The 24,452-nt window shown below is 40.1% G+C and overlaps 1 protein-coding gene across 3 annotated transcripts in view; it reads right to left on the bottom strand.

Annotated features, from left to right (window-relative positions):
* The window catches only part of riox1 (ribosomal oxygenase 1), a 48,314-nt gene that overhangs the window by 10,352 nt on the left and 13,510 nt on the right, over positions 1-24,452 (bottom strand). For all 3 annotated transcript variants that reach the window (XM_068045355.1, XM_068045356.1, XM_068045357.1), the window contains exons 3-11: positions 18,256-18,395; positions 16,374-16,473; positions 12,750-12,863; positions 11,270-11,376; positions 9,876-9,983; positions 8,997-9,031; positions 8,690-8,868; positions 5,396-5,500; positions 3,766-3,910 (exon numbers count right to left, since the gene is read on the bottom strand). In XM_068045355.1, coding sequence (XP_067901456.1) covers positions 3,766-3,910; positions 5,396-5,500; positions 8,690-8,868; positions 8,997-9,031; positions 9,876-9,983; positions 11,270-11,376; positions 12,750-12,863; positions 16,374-16,473; positions 18,256-18,395 — 1,033 coding nt within the window. The remainder of the gene's footprint in view (positions 1-3,765; positions 3,911-5,395; positions 5,501-8,689; positions 8,869-8,996; positions 9,032-9,875; positions 9,984-11,269; positions 11,377-12,749; positions 12,864-16,373; positions 16,474-18,255; positions 18,396-24,452) is intronic.

Genomic DNA, 24,452 nt, shown 5'->3' with positions numbered 1-24,452 from the left:
TGAGGCAAGAGGAAAAGGTTAGGGAGAAAAAAAAGCAACTATGCTTCATTACGATGTGAAATTGATGATAAACACTGGTTGTCATTTGATTAATAGTTGTTTACTGGGGATAAAGCAGCATCAACTCCAAGATGTTATTTATATTACATCCATGTTGCTTTCAAGGCTCCTCCCTTTTCAGCAAGATTGACCAAATGTGTATTATTGGAGCAATATTTGGAAATAGATAGTTTATATTAGAAAAGGCAAGCCAGTTTAACATTGCCTTAGTGACAAGCAGAAATGTGGTTACCGCAAGACTCTAGACAATTCTTTGTCCATCTCTTAAGCAAATAGCCACAGAGGTCAAAAGACTGCTCCACTGTTCTCTCTTCCGGGTGAACTCTGCAACCTCCTGTTCAGTCCTTCCTTTGTATAGTTTCACCGTCTCAGCTTTTATCTTGCATAAGGATCTCAAGTGAGGCCTATGCCATCAACTTCTAGACTACCAATCCTAAACCAAAATAGCACACGCCTGGCTACCACCAGCCATAAAAATACATCTGTTCATGCAGCCAAGCCATCAGTACAATGCACGGCCCCACCAACACCAATGGGGATTGAGTTTAAAAAAAAACAATAACCTGTCTCTCCCCACCCAAAAAAGAGAAACGAGTGAATGAATGGGTCATTATTCAAAGAGGATAAAGCATATGGATGAATCTAACCTAGATGGCTTGGTAAATCCCAATCTTCATCTAGACTGTGTACTAGTTGCACATCCACATTAGACATCCAATCTCGTAGACAAGGTGGTGGGGCTCAGACTTCTGGATGGGCAATTTGCAAGAACAGAGGTAAACAAAACTCTATTTGATTTCCTAGCTCGAGCAAGAGCTAGAAAAGGACCTATTTTGTCCAAACTGATTCTAATGCATTTCAGGTAGTGTACAAGATCAAATCCCAGAAAACTGGAAAGACCAAGACAGCCTAGTTATGCTATAGGTGTATAAATCTCTGGCTATACTGCATCTGGAGTACTGTGTTCAGTCTGGGCACCATACCTCAAAAAAGATATATTGGTCTTGAAGCGGGTGTAGTGCAGAATCACCAAGATACCAGGGCTAAAAGGGTTAAATTATGAGCAAAGTTTGCGTAGAGTAGGCTTGTATTCCCTTGAGTGTAAAAGATTAAGGGAGTAAAGGATTTGATAGGGTCAATAAAGACAAATTATCTCCTATGGTGGGGGAGTCCAGAAAACGAGGGCAAAAACTCAAAATTAGAGCTAGTTCATTCAGAGGCGATATCAGGAAGCATTTCTTCACACAAATAGTGGTGGAAATCGCGAACTCTTCACCTCCCAAAATGCTGTAGAGGTTGGGGAGTTGGGGTGGGGGCGGATCAACTGAAAATTTCAAAATTGACATTGACAGATTTTGTTAGACAAGGGCATTAGGGATATCGAACCAAGGGTTGGGGGGTGGGGGTTGAAATAAATGGAGTTAAGACAGAGATTAGATCAGATATGATCTAACTGAACAGCAGAACAGACTCAAGGGACTGAACAGCCTACTCTTGTTCTTATGCTATTATGACTCCTGGCTCCTGGCAGGATGCTGAGGGATTTAATGGTTCAACGATCATGCTACTTATGATGTTACAATAGAAGTAAAAAAGCTAAAAGAATGAAGGATCATGTGACTTTTCTCCTCAATACCTAAGTCGAGGTTCCTCAATGTATGCCTGTGTTTCATTGTAGTGATCTGTCTTGAGCAATAGTGGTCTAGTTGTGGTTCGGCTGGTGATGCCAATGACCTTTGATGAAATAGGGATTCGGTTTAATCTGGCCATTAGAGAAGATCCCCACCAAAGAAGATCTCAAATGGTTGATGACATCAACCAGTAAGGTCTTGACTGAGTTATGCCACAAATAAAGCTGTATGTCAACACGAAGACTAGGTCAAAAGGACAAAAAAGTAGCAAAAATGTTTAAAGAGCAGTGAAAAATTACATTGCAATTTTATAGAGATGCAATCAGATATAGATCATTTGGTTGTGGTTTTCAGCTTCCTTCCAGAGACTTGAGAATTTAAATGCAATACAGAGGTGCTGTGCTGCCTTTCAAATGCCTCGTGTGTCCCGTCAGGTGGATGTAAAAGATCCCACTGTATTAAGAACAGGAGGTGAATATTTAACCCACAAGCAACACACAAAAATAAAAACCAAATTAACTGGTCATTTACCTCACTGCAGTTTGTGGAATTGCACTTTGCACAAATTACCTGCCATTTTGCCTATGTAACGATGACAACACTTCAAAAGTAACTCTTGACCTTAAAGCCCGATGGCCTGAGGACATGACAGTTGTTATATAAAAGCAAGTTCTTTCTTTATATTAAAATGTAAACTGGACTTCTGTCCATGTAACAATAGCCCCAAAACAGTTTATGTAGATTCGCTTGACAAATCTCAACAACTTGATTGAGGATATTCTAAATTAAATAGGTAGTGGAAGCTTCAAGATATAGTTTGTTTGGATTTCCACAAGGCTTCAACAAAATCCCACCTGAAAGATTACTAAATAAACAAACAGGAATGGAAATTCAGGGTAGAACATGAGACTTGAACAAGGAATTGGATGAAAAAAAATGAAAATGGAGTACTCATGAGGGGCATACTGGAGTACCACATGGGGTCAGTGCTTAAACCATTGTTATTTCTCAACTACATAAATGATCTGGATGCAGAAATAAATTATAAGACTATTAAATTAGCAGACAATATTGAAGTAGGGATTGCATTAGCGATGTAGGGTCTCGTTAAGGTTTTGCCAATTATTACTATTACTTAACTGGGCAGACAAATGACACATCAAATTTAATGCCGATAAAACACATAGTATTGCATTTTGGAAGAACGAATAACATGGGTGACAATGAAAAAAAAACATATTAGCACAGGCTGATCTTGAAGGAGGCATGAAGCTTATAAGACAATGTGGAGAAACAATTAAAAAAGCATACAGCACATTGGGATATACAGTCAGAACAAGTGCACAGAGGTTAGGTTTCAACTTGATTGGTTAGACCTTAGAAAACGGTGAGCAGTGTCACAGCCACAATTTAAAAGGGACATACATGGGGAGAAAACAAAGACAATGATCCAAAAAAAAAAGGATACGCTATGAGGAAAAGTATGAGAAGCATAAGTTTTACATTCAAGAGACAGTAGTCAAAAGGGTGACTTGTTCAAGGTATACATATTAAATGGCACAGATAAGGTAACCCAGATACAGCAAAACAAGAGGAAATAAATTGGTCGTGAAAAGTACATTTAAAACTGGTCTTATGAACACTGTCTTTACTTAAGTATGATAAACACTTCTAAGAATCTACCAGGTTAAAAATCAAAGATGTTAAGGGACTTCAAAGCTATTGTGTGGGTGAGCTCGAAAAGTCAAATAGCCTTTCCTCATCTTTTAGTTTTTCTTGTGAAGGACCAAAGTATTAAAATTGGGAACACTATCATTTACAACAATAAAAATGAACTGCTAATGACACTGGAAGATACAAGAACTGGTCTCAAAACAAAGTCTCAAATGCAGTCAAGGAAGGAAAATCATGTGATTGCGTGGTCATTTTGAGGTGAAGTGCCAAAATGTTAAAGGAGCAGCATTCTCTTGGTATCTTTGTTTGGATAATTGTTAATTGGTAGAAGGCTAAATTTGTAGTTATTGCTCTCTCTTGTCCCATAAAAATACAACAATTAATGAAACAAACAAAATACCTTTTGTAAGTACAGGGGGTAGGCAATCATGAATGAAATCTTTGGCTTTCTGATCGACTGCTGCATCAATTGGTGCATATTTCAGTAACTTCCTCATTAGATTGTATACCTTTTTATTAAATGATTCCCTCCGTGGGTCATCTTCCTGAAAAAGAAAATTCAGATGCAGTCAAGAGCTTGCAGCTGCAAGATTTGAAACCTGGACCAGTGCTGGTACAGCACAATGTCGATAATAAAAATATCTGCAAAATAGTGAAAGAATGTACAGCTGTTGGGCTCTGCTGACTGTTGAGCTGGTTAAGTTATGACCAGGCATGGGCTAAGGTACTTTCTCCATACCCAACAAAACTTCAACTTCAAGACTCACACAAGATGCTGAAGGCTAGTTGAGACTTGTGGAACTGTACCACAAAGAGCCTACATCTTAAGCGGATGACAAAAAAAAAAATGTTTTAGTCCTGGAGATGCAACTATCATCGAAATTCAGTGATACCTTGAACCTGCCATTGAAAATAAAAACAAAAATGTTACATCTACCTAATGAGGGGTTAAAAAAATTATGTCAAGAGTGAAAGACTTCTCCCAGAAAGCACTAACAGCAAGATATTACTGACAACTGATGCGGCAAACAGAACAGAGGATTTTTCCATAGGATGTGGCACTTATCCAGAGCAAGAACGGGGAAGAGAAAGTAATTTGGTTCTCATTAGGATACCAAATGGAAAACTCTTCCAGGACATATTCATTGTGATTGCTCAGTTCAACAGCTGACCCATTCTACTCTTATGTGGAGGAAATATGATTTGGGAAGATCTTTGCTGTACCCAGAGATAATTCTGTCATTAACCTAGACCTACCTTCTTTGATCTTCCAAACAGGTTTCACATTTGCACATATGAAAGAAGTTAATAACCTCTTACGCTTCCAACATTTTGATCTTTTTATAGTGTTGATTGGTGCCAATCACTCTGAAAAACTTTGTAACCTGACAAATGTAACTGTCAATTTTACGATTAGATTAGGAGTTATATATAAATGGAAACTGATTTGGAAAAGTGCTTGAATCTGCCTAGAACCAACATAAATTTGTGCATTTACAATCTGATTTTACAGTTATAACAATTGAAGCATTTCTGTCCACACAACTGGATTGGTAGTCTACTGTCTATAGTAATGCACTAGAAATCCAGAGTTTTGGAACTGAATTCCCACCATGGTAAGCTATGAAACTGAATTCAATAGATTTGGTAATGTATGGTCCAGTACCAGCAAAAATTACATTGAAAGCTGCTAGATTTTTTTAAAAACCCTAGCTGTTCAATAGTATCCTTAAGGGAAGGGACCTGACCTAACTTGTCTGGTCTACATGTGATTCCAGTCCCATACTACGTGGTTGACTTTCAATCCCAAGGGCAACTAAAGACAGTCAATAGATACTGCCTTGCCAGTGCTGTCCACATCTCAAGAAAAAAATTTTAAAAAATCTCCCCCTTCTTCTTAGAGGATACAGGGTAGCAGATTCAAGACAAAATTAGCACTGGCTTGTAAGCTTTGTTGATAACATTACTTCTATTATAAAATCTAAGGAGGATGAGACTTTAAATACAGAATTGCAAATGTGGACAGTTACCCTTTCAGAATTCTGCACTCCCATGTAATCAAAGTAATCAAGAGGCAAGCCTTCCCGGAATTCTACATCATCTTCTATAGCCAAGTCCAAGGCACCAGGAAAAAGCTGCAATAAAAAGAAAACAAAGCATATTTTAAGGATACGGTGCTTTTAAAATGAAAGATGAAACTATGGTGGAAAATATGCCCCCTCAAAACTTCTACCCATTCGTTCACATTCACAAATTACTTCAGCAGAAAGATCTGCATTCATTATATTCTAATGCGAATAAATTTTAAAACACATGCATCATTTGCATTTAGATAGATTAGTTATATCTGGAGAGAATCTTCCTGCTGAGAAGGAAATCTAACAAAAGGTCAAATGTGTCATGTGCTCACCCCAATATTACTTGTTGTAAATAGATCATTAATGAAACAGGAAGCTATGGCACATTTCAGCATTACTGTTAAGTGAGGATGTTTGCAACAATTATAAAATCATTAATCAGGGCTGAAAAAAATCCACTGATTAATAGTTTAGGACATGCTTTGTGGAATCTGGTGCCTCAGGATATTCATGAAGCCTCTAAAGAGTCTGAAAAATTAGTAGAAATGTTGCAATAGCCCACTGTTACCACTGGAGGATGCTGTAGCATATGTGCAATCACCACTGCAATTTTACAGCAAACAGCAAAACCAACATCGCTGTAATTATCTTAGGACATATGGGATTAAATCTTGCTGGATAAATAACTGTGTGTTAACGGCACACACCATTCTTAATGTGCAAGTTGGTCAGCAATTTCAGGGGATTAAGAGATATTCTGCGAGTTGTGAATCTCCAGAACTTGATCGATTTACGCAGCTTCGCCATTTGCCTCACACAAACAGCATTAGCCTCCTGGTCTAAGGACTTGCTGGATTTGCACATTAATTGCCCATTAAACTCACTGCAGAAAGTCATGGTTTTGAATTAAAAGCGTAAGGACCTCTTTAACAACACAGTAATTGATAAAGCAATGTCAATCTCTCTGACCCAGAAAGTGAACAATTTAAACTGTTCCTGCATGTAGTAAATTCTTAAAAGTTTTAAAATTGCAAAAAAAAGTTCTTACTTTTCCTTTGACTTTTTCCCCCTCTCTTAATCCAATCTCTTTTGCTTTATACTTGATTTGACTTGGAGAAAATTATTGGAATCAATTCTGACAGACAGGATAAACTGTCACTTAGAAGGGCACAGATTAATCAAGGACAGTCAGCATGGATTTGTTAAGGGAAGATAGTGTCTGACCAACTTGATCGAATTTTTTGAAGAAGTAACAAGGAGATTTGATGCAGATAGTGCAGTTGATGTGGTCTACGAAGATTTTAGCAAGGCTTTTGACAAGGTCCCATATGGCAGACTGGTTAAAAAATAAAAGCCCATGGGATCCTGGGAAATATAGCATGGTGAATACAAAATTGGCTCAGTGGCAGGAAACAAAGGGTAATTGTTGACAAGTGTTTGTGCGACTGGAGGGCTCTTTCCTGTGGCATTTCGCAGGGCTCAGTACTGGGTCCCCTGCTTTTTATGCTATATATCAACGATTTGGATGTAAATGTAGGGGCATGATCAAGAAGTTTGCAGTTGGCTGTGTGGCAGATAGCGAGGAGGATAACTGTAGGCTGCAGGAAGAAATTGATGGACTGGTCAGGTAGGCAGAAAAGTGGCAAAGAATTCAACCTGGAGAAGTGGGTAGTGATGTATTTGGGGAGGTGAAACAAGGCAAAGGAATACACGATTAATGGAAGAATATTGAAAGGTGTAGAGTAGTGAGAGACCTTGGAGTGAATGTCCACAGATCCCTGAAGGTAGCAGGACAGGTCGATAAGGTGGTTAAGAAGGCATATGGAATCCTTTCCTTTATTAGTCGAGATATAAAATATAATAGCAGGGAGGTTATGCTGGAACTGTATAAATCATTGTTTAGGCCACAACTTGAGTACTGTGTGCAGTTCTGGTCACCTCATTACAGAAAGGATATAATTGCACTAGAGAGGGTACAGAAGCGATTTACAAGGATGTTGCCGGGACTGGAAAAATGCAGCTATGAGGAAAGACTGGATAGGCTGGGGTTGTTCTCTTAAAACAGAGAAAGCTAAGGGGAGATCGGATTGAAATGTACTAAATTGTGAGGGGCCTGGATAGAGTGGATGTGAAGGGCTTACTTACCTTAGCAGAGAGATCAGCGACTAGGGGGCAAAGATTTAAAGTGATTGGTAGAAAGATTAGAGGGGAGATGAGGAAGTTTTTTTTCACCCAGATGGTAGAGGGGACCTGGAACTCACTGCCTAAAACGGATAGCAGAGGCTGAAACCCTCAAAGCATTTAAAAAGGAGTCTGGATATGTACCTCGAGTGCAGTAACCTACGGGGCTATGGACCAAATGCTGGAAGGTGGGATTAGACTGGGGGCTCATTTTTCAGCTGGTGCAGACACGATGGGCCAAGTGGTCTCATTCTGTGCCATAAACTTTCTAAGATTCTATGATTCTTAATTCACCCTACTTCTCCATTGTTCCTGTTTCTTTCTCAATCCTTAAATCTCATTGGTTAAGGAGATGCACTGTTGTTCCCTCTGTTCACTAAGGTCCCAGATGTCCGTACCACACTGTTAGCAGCTTGCACTTCTAGCAAGTTACAATTAAAAGTTTTTTCAAGCTGAAGGGTGAAGGAAAAAGTTTAGATACCAGCTAGCCCCAGTATCTCGTCCACGTGATCGTTATTCGGATGGGAAATTGCAGAGTGAATGTTGGCAAGCTTTTTTTTTTTAAGTCATGGAAGCCACATCAGCAAATCCTATTCTATACTTGCACACACATACAAAATTATAATCCCTTTTAATTTGTGATCAGACTCCAATTCGAGTACATCAATGATATTGGTTAACTCAAAACACATGATGAACTGAACCTGAAGCCATCCTGATGTGTGTGACTGCAGAGGACACTATCTGATGGATTACGGCACTCTGCAATTAGGCTAGCTGAAGTAAGCCTTCTTGATAATCACTGGAGTAAAACAGCAAATTTGTCAACAAGATATCAAACATCACATATTAGAAAATGGCTAAAATTTTCACAACTTATGGGGCACCCACCAGCCATTATCACCCTAGCCAGTTTGATCCACCAGTTAGCTGTGAAATGGAGAATATTTAAATAGGATTGCTTGGAAACCAAAGAACACAGGACTTATTTATGAAATGGTTTGTCACAGAACAATGCAACTCCTGCCTGCAATACTCGAATAAATATTACAACTATCCACCTACTTTATGTAGTAGATTTCCCCAAGAGTTCCTCTGAAATGTTGAAAGGGTGATGTGGAGGGAATGCACTTCAGATGTGCAGGTTGCCTGGTGGGTAAAGCCCCTAGGAAAGTACAGCAAGTCTCCAGCTTCAAGCACAGTATCCATAATAGGAACGCCCATTTCCTGCTGACTAAAGTTACCTGGGGAAGATGGCACAGAAGAATCACAAATCACTTACATAAAGGGCAGTTGTTACAAAGTAAAATGCTTCCACAACACACGAAAAAATATGAAGCAGAGTGGAATACAGCTTTCTGAAAGCACTCACGGCTTGACATGCTTGGAAGAATTTCTTCATTTGATCTGTGAATGCATCAAAAAGCACAATAATAAATCATTTGCAACAGAAAAACAAGTGAAGTAACATCCATGTATTATAGTAAGCCTAACAATATTAGTCTGAGCTACAATGTCATTGTGGGTTTGTGTTTTTTTTACTATTTACAAGACAATGTAGGACATACATAGACTAGGCCTGGAGACCAGGGGCTTCCCACAGAAAAGGACAGTCGTCCTGGGTCATAGTTTTACTTCAAATAATAGCTTTTTGCAAGGGTAGCATGAACAGCAGCTTTCAAGTGAGCCACCATCACTTCTATCTTCTCAGAAAGGAATGGGATATAGTTATCTAAAGGAAATTACTCATACGACAGCCCCTCAACTCCAACAAAACTGTGTAATGTAATGAGGTCACATGAGACACATGTAACTGTTTGTAAAAGTATCTTTGTTCTCCATTTTTTCAATGAAGTTAACAGCAATTGGAATGCAGAATACCTGGCAGGAAGCATGCTCTCTCAGGTTCTAGTGACCACATTTTAAAAAAAAGCAGGCACCTGCTGCTTTCAACTCCAGATACTCTGGGATGGACCTCGTTAGTGACAATATTGGGGTGGACCAACAATGAGATACAGCAACCTGCTGGGTCGCCACATAAGCAATTAATTTTTGAAATGGCTGTCAATTGGAAAGGGAGTGAAAGTACCTTGAACCACAAAGTACTTTCTTTAGACTTCCAACCCTTTTAAAGATGTGAAATGAGAGCTGGTGAAAATACAGAAGAGGCAGAAACATAATGTGCCTTTAGGTGAAATAGCTCCAGGTGACAGTCGTTATAGTGTCCAAGGACATACAGCATATTACCTACCTAGGATCATAGACGCGCCAGCTCTTTTTGCCTTCCAGCTGAATCACAAATGCTTCAATGTCGTCATAATGCGGTGCAAATCCCTGGTTCCCAGGAGGAGTCAGATAACTTCCACAAGAAAGCAAAAATAAGAATATAAAAACATCTTCATGACAGTTCAAAAGCCTATTCATTCAAACTGAATTTGGCAGTTTTAGAAATTCCCAGTGGATAGAAAATTTTCATCAATGGGAACTGAATGAGTAAGAACTTGGCAGCAGTTCCAAAAACATAATTTTTTAAGAAAATAAAATACAGAAGTAATATCTGTTTATTTAATTAAACTAATATTTCCATACAAAACAAATAGACTTGGTACGGTAAAATGAGCTTATTTCACTTCTTGGAGTAACTTTCTTGTCGTCTATAGCAACTGAAAAGAGCAGCCACAAGAAACTGTGAAGCTAAGGCAACATTTACAGAAGCCATCAGTTTGCAAAAAATTAATTTACTGTTTTATTAAAAGCAAAACAGCATAAGAACTTGATTGCCTTAAGTTCATCTACATCTCCAATGTTAGAGATCTTGAAGTGAGAAACAAAATGAGCAATAAAAATTATAGATGAATATTCTCCCTTTGCTTATCATGTTAATAACATGCATGGGCTGACTTATATTTAGTAACGTGCTGTGGTGGAGGGGCAAATGGGAACAAAGGGAGTGAGATGGAGAATCCAAATTTCATTTGTGAAACAGCATTACAATTTCTTCAATATTGAGTTCAATTATAATTTGCGAAATCACAATAACCCTTTACAAATCCGACTGAGATTTCTTTTTGGGGCCGGGGACGTGAGGCAGAAAAAAAAAAATCCCTTTCTATGTAAAAGTACATCAATATTTTACCGTCATTCATCCAAACATCCCAACTCAAAATCATATTAATCTTTAAAATGTAGCATCTCGTCACATTGAAATTTTTCAAAGCACTTAACATTTTATTTTTTAAAGTACAGTGACCATTAAGTATTCAAATATACACATTTTGATTAACTTTCCTGCAGTCCCCCTTTTAACAGATTTGTACTAGAATTTTCCACTCATTTACTAACAGATACTGACACAAAACAAACAGAAAAATACAGATATAAAAACAAGAAATGCTGGAAATATTCAGCAGGTCTAGCAGCATCTGTGGAGAGAGAAGCAGAGTTAACGCTTCAAGTCAGTGACCCTTCTTCAGAACTGGGGTCTGAAGTTCTGAAGAAGGGTCACTGACCTGAAACGTTAACTCTGCTTCTCTCTCCACAGATGCTGCTAGACCTGCTGAGTATTTCCAGCATTTCTTGTTTTTATTTCAAATTTCCAGCATCCGCAGTATTTTGCTTTTATGATAGAAAAATACAGATACTTGCACATTAGCCCCAACCATGCTCCCAAAAGACTCCTGAAGAATAGACAGTATATTCCAAACAGTGCCGGAAAAGGACTGAGGATTCAGCAGCCGCAAAGAACATCCATTCTGTCAACAGAAATATACATTCTATAAAAAAGCTAATTCCCTGACCAGTTCATCTCCATCTAAAAGAGAATGGTTTAATAGATCATAAATAGCCCCGAGAAACACAGTAATAAAAACATCTTTGATATGAAGGTGGATATTATCCATATTTATCACTGCACTGTTCCAAATAGACATGCCAAATGACAACATTCCTGTCAACAGAACGGGTGAACAACTTGTAGCTATCTCCAAAGCGCTCACATCTAATCTGTACTGGATCAAATATTCATCTCTTTTCTATGTGATGACATAAACAAACAGCCAGGTTCCAAGCTGACAAGCAAAAAACTGAAACTGCACAGCAGATAAGTCTCCATCTGAAATAGACAATTAAGAGGCTATGCAGTGAGTTAAACTATGGCCTTTCATCTCTGGAACCCGAGTTTGAATCCAGCCTGAACTGATGGGACAATCTCCTGCTTTAAGTGGCCTCTTGGAAATGAATTTGTACAGTCACAATTCAGGAGGGACAAAAACTGGCAAATTCACTCACGGGCCACAGGATGGCTGATGGACAAATGAATTAACCATGAACATTTCTGTGCAAGCTTGTAGATGAAGAATGAGCATCCGAACAGGGTATTAGAAAACTGCCAATACCAATGAGCACATTCCATCCACAGCTAGCATTTTTGTGGGGCGGGGAGGGAGGGAACAATCATGTTTATTTATTTTATTTAGAGATACAGCACTGAAACAGGCCCTTCGGCCCACCGAGTCTGTGCCGACCATCAACCACCCATTATTAAAGAGCAACAATATTTAGAGATAACTTATTTCACAGCATGGAAGGCTGTACTTACTAGTTCCACTCATGAAGCTACTGGTGTGGATGTGCACAGTACAGAATGCTGAAGATACAGTTTACTTAACTCATGCCACCTGGGTAGCTTCTCCCAAGTACACCATGTCAATGAGTCACCAACAAAAACATTATATGATCACAAAATTAACAGTGCATAAGAACCTCCCCGGAGGCTTGGCCAAGAGTATCTTTATCTTTATCAAAATTGGCTGCCTTTTTATATCCTGCCGAGCTGTCAATCGGTGAGAATTGAACATACCACAGAGTTCCGTTTAACATTAGACTGAAGGATTGGTACCTAACTGATGATAATTCTTTCCACTTTAACACCCTTCCAGCACAATCTTCCACGAACACTTATTAGAAGCCTCACATTGGTCCTCTTTAATGTGGAGAGAATTGTGCACTACCAAATTTCCCTTACTCAACCTTTCACACATTTAAAACAAAGGACAGTTGACAAATGCATTTAAATTTTAATTCCCAGTTCCAAATATACAAACATTCAGCATCAGCTACTGCTTACCTTATAAAAGTCCCACACCACTACAGGTAATGCTCTGCCAGTAGGAGTATGGGTTTCCTTTTCTCCATCAAAATAACTTGTTACATCCAGGTTTACTCCAAAATTAACATGGTCCTTTAAAATAACAAGTCAATTATAAAACAGTATCTGAAATTGAGATGGAGCTAAACACTTCCATGTCATAGACGTTTTCAGCTATGCAAGACAATGCAATAGTAGATTTATCAAGTGAATAGTAAGGTAAGTAAATATTTATTTATTAAGTAATGCTTATAGCTGGGAAGTTTGTGCAATTGTGATCTGGCCTCTATACACGATGGCTGTAAAACATAGTGCTGTATAGTATTCCAGAATAAAAATGAGATTAGAAGAGAACTGTCATTTCAAGCATTCTGTAAATCTGATCCTGACAAAGAAAGTAGCAAGATATGGAGTGGAGTTAGAGTACAATATGATTAATAAGTTGTGAATACTTGTAATTAGTACTATTGAAATTGTTACATTTTAACCAGGAGTTTAATTGGTGCAATACATCTTTGGAAAGAATGTCAGGTTTTGTTTCACTCACTCTCCCATTATCATAGAATGATACAGCACAGGAGAAGGCCATTTGGCGGAAGATGATGGCATAGTGGTAATGTCACTGAATTTATAATCCAGAGGTCCAGATGCCCTGGGGACACGAGTTCAAATCCCTACACATCAGCTGGTGGAATTTAAATTCAATTAATTAAGTTCAATTAATTAATAAAAATAATCTGGAATTGAAAGTTAGTCTCAGTAATGGTGCCATGAAACTATTATCGATTGTTGTAAAAACCAATCTGGTTCACTAACGTCCTTTAGGGAAGAAAATCTGCTGTCCTTACCTGGTCTAGTCGACATGTGGCTCCAGACCCACAGCAATGTGGTTGACTCTGAACTGCCCTCTGAAATGGCCTAGCAAGCAAGTCAATTGTCAAGAGCAATTAAGGATGGGCAACAAATGCTGGCCTTGCCAGTGACGCTCACATCCCATGAAAGGAAAAAAAAAGAATTTGGCCGACTATGACGGTGTTGGGTCTTTGAAAGAGCTATTCAATTAGTCCCAATCCCCTGCTCTCTCCCATATCACTGCAAATTTATCATGTAATTAACCAATTGCCTTTTGAAAGCTATTACTGAATCTACTTCCACCACCCTTTCAAGACGGTGCATTCTAGATCACCACAACTCAGAGCGTAAATTTTTTCTCTCCCCCCTCTGGTTCTTTTGATGACCTTATTCGGTGCCCTCTAATTACCCACCTTTCTGTCACTGCAAGCAGTTTCTCCTTAATTACTGTATTTTTTCTCATTTTTATAAATAAATTAGTTATGTTTTATTTTAAGTAGAAAACGTTCTGCTAATTTTAATTTTTTTTGTCTTGTGGCTCTGAAGTTTGGATTTTAGGCAAATTTCTTAAAAAAGGCCCCCTAAGGTTTTAAAATCAAGGCTGCCAACCCCTGAGCTAGGCCATTCAGGAGTGAAAACAGGAAGCACTTTTTCCACACAGAATAGCAGAAATCTGGAACTCCCTCCCCAAAAGGCTATGGCTGTTAGGCCAATTGTAGCCTTCTAGGCGGAGATCATTTGTTAGGTAAGGGTATTGTGATATGGAGCAAAGGCAGAAAAAGAGAAGAGGCGTAGTTCAGTCATGATCAAACTGAATGGCGCAGCAGGCTCGAGTGGATGAATGGCCTATTCCTTCTCTTCCTCCTAAGTTCCTATGCATCAGGAAATACTGAATTTAAGAAGTTATTGCCATTTATAGCAGTATAATGTAATATCTTTTTTGCGTGTATGAAAGTGTGAAGTGTGCAACTGCTACTGTGGAATACTGCTGCTTCCTTAAAAAATGGCTTTACGAGTCTTGTCAGACAAGTCATTTGCTTGCAGATCATCAGAATAACTGCCAGTCTAGAAAAGTGTCCTTTTGCACTTCGTTTGAAGTTGTGATCAAGTAGAATCATGCATCAATACATTAACTTTGAATGACGCATAGCTTTGAATTGTTGCCACTGTTCAATGGTGTTCATCTTTTGTGTAAATTAATCATCAGGCAACTCTTCAGCAGTTCTGTGCTGCTATAAAATCAGTTACAGTGTCAAGTGTAACAATGGCATCATCATCTTTTCAGAAGCCCGATCACCTCGTTTTAGGATGGATTCCTACATTCCCGTCTTACTCCCCACATACCCCAAAATGGCTATCCTGGTTAACAGAAGACAGATTGACTCATTTTACTGCACTTTTTTTTTTAATAAGAGATAGAACTTAAAAAAACCACTGGTACTCACAACTTAATATGGCACAAATAACTTCCATCGTTAACATTTAACTTTAGGGTAAAAACACTATTACAGTTCACTTCCTTAACCTTAGTTGCAAGTGTAAAATATGGCTAGAGAAATAAAAAAAAATACAGAGCTGTGGTGTGTCTTTGGGTGAAGTTAGGAGGTAACAATATTCAGTGTAACCGGCAGTGGAGAAACATCAACATTTTGTGAAAATGCTCTACTTGAATTAGGCTTTCCTTCTAATGGGAGTGAATGTGAAGTGGCCCAATAAATTGAAAATTTGTGCTTGAATAGGATTGTGTTTTGAACAAGTAAGTCCCAGGAGAACGTTACAGCTGTATTAAGAGATATTCCACATTTAGTAGGGTTTCAAAGGCTACCTGTATGCTACCCCATTCCCTCCTCATCCCATTACGCAGAAAGCAGAGACCAATCAATATCAAAGAAAATCCCAGTCTCCTTCTTCAATTGCCTACTGACAAATTCCCCCCCTCCCTGGAAAAAGTCAAAGCGTAAATGCCAATGCAATTAGATTCTTAACTTCATTATCCTAGTTGAAAGTCCAATGTCATATAGTATTATAAGGGTGGATTTTACCAGCATCTTGGGGATGGGATGGGAGGCGGGAAGCTGGCAAAATGGCACGAAGGCATCAGGTGGTATGCTGGCCATCTTCCCGCTGCCATGCCACCTTGCCAAAGGCGGACAAGCTGGCAGATGGCTCGCCTGCCTGGAGTCCCATTGAGCCACTTAAGTGGCCAATTAAGGGCCTTTAACTGCCTCCACTGGCATTTTACCAGCACTTGTGGGCGGGGCCTCAGCCGTGTGTGACGACTGCCAGGTAAACCCTACCTGACTGGCCCTAGCGCCCTCAAAGCCCGCTTAGCTGCCTTTCAGGGTGCCCAGACATCGATGTGTCCTTATCCTACAGGTGCAGCCCCAGCCGTGACCACCGCTAGCAGTGGCACTCCTGAGCTCTCAGCCCTCTGATTGGCTGGCAGCTCTTGGGGGCAGGCCGCCATCCTTAATAGAGACAGCAACCCCAGCAGCTGCAACCTAATTTGCCACCACCGGTAAGATGCGGCCCCAGATCCCGCTAACTGCTGTGGGTTTGCTTTCGGCCCGGCAGCGGGTCCCCTGCTGCCTACATAAAATTCTGGCCATAGTTTCCAAATACCAATTTGAAAAATAACCATGTGCCTATTATTAAAACAATCCAGAGTGAATAGTTGTTCTGACATTCAATTGCTTGACTGTATTGGTCTATGAAAAGAGCTTGTGAAATAGAGATATTAAGCGAGCTTACTTCTCTCAGAATTCTATCAAAATCTTCTGAGGAGAATAATCCTTTGTAGTAGTTTCCGTTATGACGCCTGATCAAAGCTGGGGTCTTTTCCCAAATGTCGCTGAAATGAAGAAATCCAACAAAAGTCAAGCGTTCGCTTTACAAGTATATATTTTTTAAAATTTTGAATGTATGGATGGAATTTTACTAGCTCTCCGATGTTGTGGATCATGGTGGAGAGGCATAGAAAATTCTCCCTGGAGAGGCCCACAATCCCCAAAGCCGGGAAAGCATTTTACTGTCGGCGGCGAGGCCTCAGTGTGGCCTCCCCGCCGCTTGGCGGTGGAGCCTTCAACTCCATATTGAAATCTTTTACTTAGTTGTTTCACACGAATGTGCAATGAATGTCGCTTTAAAACTTCAAATGTAACTGCAGGGCTCGAAGCCCTTGAAAAATGGCGGTGGCGCCAGACGCCGTTGCCTGGGATGGAGTGGCTGCCCCCTCTACGCCATCGGGGGCAGCTGCTCTGCCCCTTCCAATTAAATGAGCCCCCGCGCAAAATATCTTGGGGATTTGCGGCATGCTCATAAATTTCAGCCCAAAAAAATTATTTTTATGTTTTCTTCACTGTGCTTAAAATAGTTCCAGCAATTAACTGATATTTGCAATCCATTTGCACAACTCAAAACAAAGGTCCTTCAATTCCAAATGCTGTCCTATTCAATTATCTAAAAAAGCGTCTACACATTGCTGACAACTTGCTCCCCACATTTTAAAATATTATTTCTTCCTTTTAAAGTTTCCACAGTCACACATGATTCATGGGCCTAAATGGCAGGTCTGCTTATGGGCATGCTCATAAACAGTCCAGCTTGATTTGCAGCTTCACTTTTCCAGTTGTGGCTCTCCCAAATATCAGAGCAAGGGCCACCAGGATTAAAATTGCACTGCCATGTGAGTATGCAGACTGAAAGCTCAGCCTGTCTACTGCCCAAATGGAATGGTGGGTCCAACAGCAAGGAGTGCCAACAACAGCCATTTACCTTTACTCCAGGTAGTAATGTATTTTTGGACCAGGAAACAAATTAACTTAGTGCATATGGTATTATTAGATTCCTGTATGGCAATAATGTAGCATACATGTCTTTGGAAGCAAAGAATCAGAGAGATCGTGGGGAACAAAAGCAGGGATGCCTCCAAACCTGCTGTGGTTAAACTGGAAGTAGTCGATTTTGTGTTGGGTTGGCACAGGTTTCACATTTTTAACCAATTTAACCCTGTCCTCTGAACCTCTCCTGCCTGTCATGGGAGATGCTGCAGCCAGACTCTAACAATGAGTCAATGTTCAGCATTTGCAGCCATGGTGGAAGGTCAGCAGGCTGTCATGCAGACTTCGTCAGATCGAATCAATGGGGCTTTCAGGCAAGTAGCAAGAAATAAAAATGTGGTCTAATGAAGTATCAGAACAAGAATCCTTTATGGACCACTCGTGTGTGTATCCTAGTACTTGCTCAAAATGGAGTGCTAGGAGCAGGGCATCTACAGAACACAAGTGATCCAATCCAGGAAAATTGATAGAAATGGAAAAACTAAAATAGCCCTCTTTAAGAGGCTTTTAATTTCCGAGACAAGAAATACAATTATTCTTCCACTGCAACAATTACAACCTTTTTCCAAAATGCAGAAAGTACAGCCTTAAAATACAGTTTTAGGAAAAGCTGCCATATAGCATAACCCTCTGACAATTACAAATCAGTGCTTATTTGAAATTGTAAGTGATTTATGACAGTTAATTTATTACACCTCAATCCAGTTGAGAGAGGTTATTTTAGGCACCATTATGTTAAACGATAGAGTGAATGATAAGCTGTTATATTTTACAATTATTCTGTACATACTTACTTGAAAAACTTTTTTGGAGCAACTGGTGCTATTAACCATTCAAAGAGTTTAGCAGATCTTTCCTTACTGTTCTGTATATGACGTAGGTCCCGAAGAAGTATTGATAATGATGGTCCTGTCCAAGGTCTTGAATCTTTGCTCTAAGCAGAGTTAAAAATCACAACTTCATTATCTAGCCAATGCTATATTTTTTACATTTTTACAGATTTCACATTTTGAAAGCTACATATTTTGTGGAGAACTTCTCTCCTAAGACCAAGCTGTTTTTTTGAGAAACCAAGGTGATGTTTTTGGTGCTCATAAGGATGAGAGATGCTGATGCTGCAGAATGGAATTCATGGGGAGCAAACTGCCCATCCCTTTGCCCATCAACCCTTGCTAACCACAGGAGAGTGATCATAACTGTGAACAATGTGGTATTTTTGTATTTTCTACATGAACCATTCATATGGCCTCTCCAACTGAAGGTGCTGGTTTAGTGACAAACGATCAACTATCAATGCACAACTATTAGAAATTGATGTTAAATTGCTCAATGGTTTATCAGGTGGATATTTGACACCCTCACTTGTGGGATGGATTTGAACATGGGTCCCAGAGACAATGCTCCAATCCACTGCTCACTAGCTTCCCTACACAAACATTTAAAGGTCATTTTACAAAGGTACAATTTGTTTGTACTTTGTCATATGGCTCTGTAAATAGTTTGCAGCGAATCAGAGCTACAACATTTTATCACTAGTTTGTGCTGAGCCAGTCTTTTAGTGATTCACATTTTGTGTAGTTGTGATACATTTGCTTATGTCTAACCTATGGGCTTAATTTTTTAAGCCTGCCGCCAACGGCCCACACGCCAAAGACCTGCGGCGGCTCAGTTAAATAGCCGGGTGGGCTGCAACACCCCCCACCCCCAGCCAAGAATCACGTGGAGGGGGTGGGCTGTCCATGCAGGGCAATGGCGTCAGCTGCCTGTGCGCAGGCACTGATGCCATTTTTAAAGGGCTGTTAGCCCTACTGGTAAATTTAACTATTTATTTATTTTTTAAATTTATTATTATTTATAGATACAGCACTGAAACAGGCCATTCGGCCCACTGAGTCTGTGCTGACCATCACCCACCCATTTATACTAACCCTACATTAATCTCATATTCCTTACCACATCCCCACCCTCCCTTAATTCTCCTACCGCCTACCTACACTAGGGGCAATTTACAATGGCCAATTTACCTATCAACCTGCAAGTCTTTGGCTGTGGGAGGAAACCGGAGCACCTGGCGGAAATCCAAGCAGTCACAGGGAGAACTTGCAAACTCCGCACAGGCAGTACCCAGAATTGAACCCGGGTCGCTGGAGCTGTGAGGCTGCAGTGCTAACCACTGCGCCACCCTTTTATTTAGAGATACAGCACGGAACCAGGCCCTTCGGCCCACCGAGTCTGTGCCGACCAAGAAACATTAAATGAAAAAAAAAATTTATTTTGCCCCTTTCCCACCAATATCAATTAAATTAATTATTTGCCCTTTTCCCCCCCCCCCAAAAACACTTACCTTCACAATCTGACTTACCCCGCACCCCCCCCCCACCAAACTGCACAAACTTTCAACTATAACCCTTCTCACCATCCCATACACCCGTGATGTTCATTTGACCCCGTTTCCCCCCGTCCCACATTGATAAACATATCTCCTCCCCTCTCCCCACCAGCGTTGCGTCTCATTTCCCCGGACGGGGATCCGAAGGCGACGGGCAAGTTATTAATGCAGGTAAGTAAATTTATTTGAATATTTAAATTGCTGTGCCATCGCTGAGCGGCAGGGGGAGGCCACCTCGAGGTCTCACTGCCGCTGGCAATATTGGGATGAGCCCTGATGTTGAGGTCCGCAGCGGGCCTCATCTGGGGCAATCTTCATGCCCCCCACCACCGCCACAGATCCAGATGTTGAGGCCTCTATAAAATCCAGCCCTATTTTTTTTGAACAAACAACGATGGCAAATCAAAGATCTAGATCAGACTTTGAGGCAAGACTGCTACCTTGATTTCTAACTGTTCTACATGATAGCCCGTCAACCACTATGAAAGCCCTGTGATTGCAACGGCTTTTCCTCCTGTTCTCATACCATTACCGCTGGAGTCCCCAAAGAATCTATCTGGGGCCGCCTCCTATTTCTCATCTATATGCAGCCCCTTGATTACATCATCTGAAAAACACATCATTGGATTCCACATCTATGCTCACAACACCCTGCTCTACTTCACCATCACCTGTCTCAACCCCTCCACTGCCTCAATTTGTCATGCTGCCTGTCCAAGATCTAGTATTAGATAAGCAGAAATTTCTTCTCCAATTAAATATTTGGAAAACTGAAGTCATTGTCTTGAGCCCCCACCATAACCTAGCCACCAATTCCATCCTACTCCCTGGTCAACGTCTGAAGCTAAACTACACTGTTTGTAACCTTGACCCTGAGCAGAGCTTCCAACCAGAAATCCATCACCAAGACCGCCTACTTCCACCTTTGTAATATTGCCTATCTCCACCCCTGCCTTAGTCCATCTGCTGCTGACACTTTCACTGATGCTTTTGTTACCTCCAGACTCCTGAGCAAGGTATCAGAGCGATGTTGGCACAAAGGCAACAGTTGCTAACCCAAGAAAACTACCACCATCTGGGAAGGTGCATTAAAATTGGAAATTGAGTAGCTGCTCAACTTACATTCCAACACTATCATAAACAGAGACTTTGCAAAGTGCATGGTGGGGAAGAAAACAGATTCTGAGAAAGAGAGGGAAAACAGGATGATCAAAAGGGGGGTGGAGGAAGAGGTTAATCATATGGTTGAAGACTTTTCTTTTAAAGGAGACTTTTAGGATTGAGGCAACAATACAGTTGAGGAAATGAGCAAAGAAGGTAGGGGCATAGTGGCTGGAAGCTTCACTATGACTATCAATGTAGCAGAACTAATAGGTGTCCTGAAACATGGCTACAGGATGTCATTGATGTAGGATGGAACAAGGCTGCAAAGATTATTAAAAATTATGTTGAAATCAATAATTTGGGGCACTGGGAACAAGTGGACCTTGACAAGACCAAGGGTGATGGAAGTACAGGACCTCTTGTGTTTGTTGGATGTAAGGCACAACATTCTGAATTGAGTTGTACTGTGTTTGAAGGTAGAGGCTAATTAAGACAACATTAGAGAGGCTTTGCCTCAAGATGATAAAGACATAAAGCCAGGGTTTCATCAACTGTAAGAGACAGTGGCAGAGCTGGCAACATTATGAAGTTGAAAGCTAGCTTTCTTGGTGATAAAATCGATTTTTGTTATGACAGTCAAACGAGGACAGAGCAGTGCAACGGACATGGATTGCAGAGGCGTGACAGAGAAGGAGGGGTGGTCACTGGTGACAAAGGCAGTGGAGAGTTGGATGAGGAGCAACAAGCAGGCATGGTTGCAGTCAAACAGTACAGTATACTCAATCCAACAATCATGGCCCAAGACTTATTAGTGAGTAAAATAAAAGCAAAATACTGCAGATGCTGGAAATCTGAAATAAAAACAAGAAATGCTGGAAATAGTCAGCATCTGTGGAGAGAGAAGCAGAGTTAACATTTCAGGTCAGTGACCCTTCTTCAGTGAGTGATAGTCGCATACCTACTAAATATCCATACCACCTAAACACGTTCCTAACAGCATAGTTATTGATGCAAATTAAAGAAATTGGACAACTACTTGATTACGCTGGTTAAGATTCAAACCCCGTTACAAGTGATCAAGGGATAGGGTAACACTCCAGGCAATTATTCTGATTGTAGGCCAGTGCAGATTGTAGACCAAAAAAAAGGGGAAAAAATTGTCCAATTCTAAGGCTAACCTACCCTCAAAGAATAAGTTTTTTTCATGTTAATTATATTCTAAAGAATGGAAAGCTATAAAGCTCTTAGGTGTTCATGGAGCCTTTTGTTTCATCAGCACCTACAGACAGGGCCAATGTCTTAAACAGCATATGAAGCCATGAGGTTCTGCCAAACCCTCAACTTCTGACTCTAGAATGTAATCTTAAAATCACAGACTGATACAGGACAGGAGGTCACCATTCCTGTGACGGCTCTTTGGTAGGGATATCCAACTAGTTCCATTCCTCTGCTCTATCTCCATCGTCATGTAAATTACTCCCTTCAAGTATTTATCCAGTTCTGTTCTGAATGCTACTACTGAATCTGTTTTCATCATCCCTTCAGGCAGTGTTCCTCTTGCGTCTCAAAGTGCATCAAATCCAACCAAATCTCAGTTTCTCACTTGCTTATAACCTGTGACCAAGCTCGAGGAACAGCATCTCATTTACCGATTAGGCACACTACAGCCTGCCGGACTGAACATTGAGTTCAATCATTTCAGAGCATGACAGCCCCCCATTTTACTTTCATTTTTAGTTATTTTTTCTTCCTTTTTTTTTACATTCTTTTTTACAATCCTTTTTTTTTTTGCATTTATTTCATTTCATCTTAGTTTGTTCAGTTTGCTTACCCACTGTTTTTTTTTCAGATTTGCACTTGCTGCTGTTCAATATTCAGTGTACTTACACCTAATCTGTACTAATGCTTTGTCTTTCAACACACCATTAACATATTGTTTGCCTTTGCTCCGTGACCTTTTGGTTAGCTATGTGGCCTGGTCCAATATAGACCTCCTTTGTTATCTCTTGCCCCACCCCCACCTCACTTGCTTATAACCTGTGACTTTTCTAATATTTGTCAGTTCCGATGAAGGGTCACTGACCCGAAACGTTAACTCTGCTTCTCTTTCCACAGATGCTGCCAGACCTGCTGAGTGGTTCCAGCATTTCTTGTTTTTATCTCAGTTTCTCACTATTCGTGATGAATTTAGTAACTTAAGCATTCAGTCTAACAACTGACTAGGGTAAACTAACAGGATATGTATTAAACATATACGAGGAGTTCTTCCGATTGCTCAGTGAATGTATTCATTGAGTAATGAGCTGCACAGATTGGAAGATCCCATAGTCAATCCCAGGTCTCTGCTGAGTTAGCTGATAGCAGTCAAAGAGGCGGTAAGGGCAATATAAATGGCCACGGCACCCTTAGGCTAAGGAGGGATAATCAGTGAGATACTGGAGAGTGACTAGCATTAATGGAATTGAACAATCACCAAGGAATCTTCTAGAATGGCTGCAGCGGGATGGGGAGAAAAAAAAAATATGGGAAGTTCTGATAGACAATCTTATTATCCCAATCCCTAACAGGAACAATGTGGAAAAGGTAGTGCCAGTCACTCTAGATATCAGTTTTTGCCGTTCATCTTAAATAAACTATATGATTCTGTCGTATTATTGCATCTAGATACAAAAATCCAGAGTCCAGCAAAAAGGAAAATCTTCCTCAAAATTTAGATCAACCTCACCTCTGGCATTCCGTTACTCTTTTCCATTTTTTAAAATCGATGCCTAGGAATATTTCTGTTCTCCTTCAAAACCTTAAGTACATTAGTTTGTGAGGTTAACACGCTGGATAAAGCATGTTATCTTCATACGAACAATGGTAATGATCCGTATTGTACAATGGGTGTGGTGCCCGGGTAGCGTAATGCTAATACCTGATGGAACTACTTCAATTGTCATTGAACTGATCACATTCTTAGGCTCCACTCTACTGTCATTGCTCTTCCACAATAAAACTCCATTTAAAAAAGCCAATCAATTCTGACAACATTAAAATGTTGAAATAAACTTAAAGTAAATGAGACAAAAGTCCTCAGAAACAATAGAATTAAAAACAATCCACTCAAAGGCACTTTCAGATTTCATACCCATAATTCTAAGCACTACAAATCTGCATCCCCCGGCAACAGAATGTTACCAGGGCAACATCACAATCAAATTAAAGCAAGAAAGTACAGCACAAATGATGGCTAAAAAAACTCAACAGTACATACAATAAGTCCATCAAGAAAAACAGATTTCAACTTTTTCAGGGGGATGACAGTGGGTGTTTGGCATGTATTGAGGTTTAAGTTTCCAAATCAAGTTACTAAAACATCCACACAGGTCACAGTTCTGTTTGGCTGATCAAACTAATACACTTTCCCTGTTAGGACATCTCACTTTATCCAAATCTAGATTCCTTAGGTCAAGACTAGCAAAGTCATGGCTTAGGCATCCCTAAATGTACACATAG

Source organism: Heterodontus francisci, chromosome 13 (assembly GCF_036365525.1).
Source record: "Heterodontus francisci isolate sHetFra1 chromosome 13, sHetFra1.hap1, whole genome shotgun sequence".
NCBI lineage: Eukaryota > Metazoa > Chordata > Chondrichthyes > Heterodontiformes > Heterodontidae > Heterodontus > Heterodontus francisci.
Note: the sequence above shows the minus strand (reverse complement) of the source record. Positions and strands in the feature narration are given on the sequence as shown.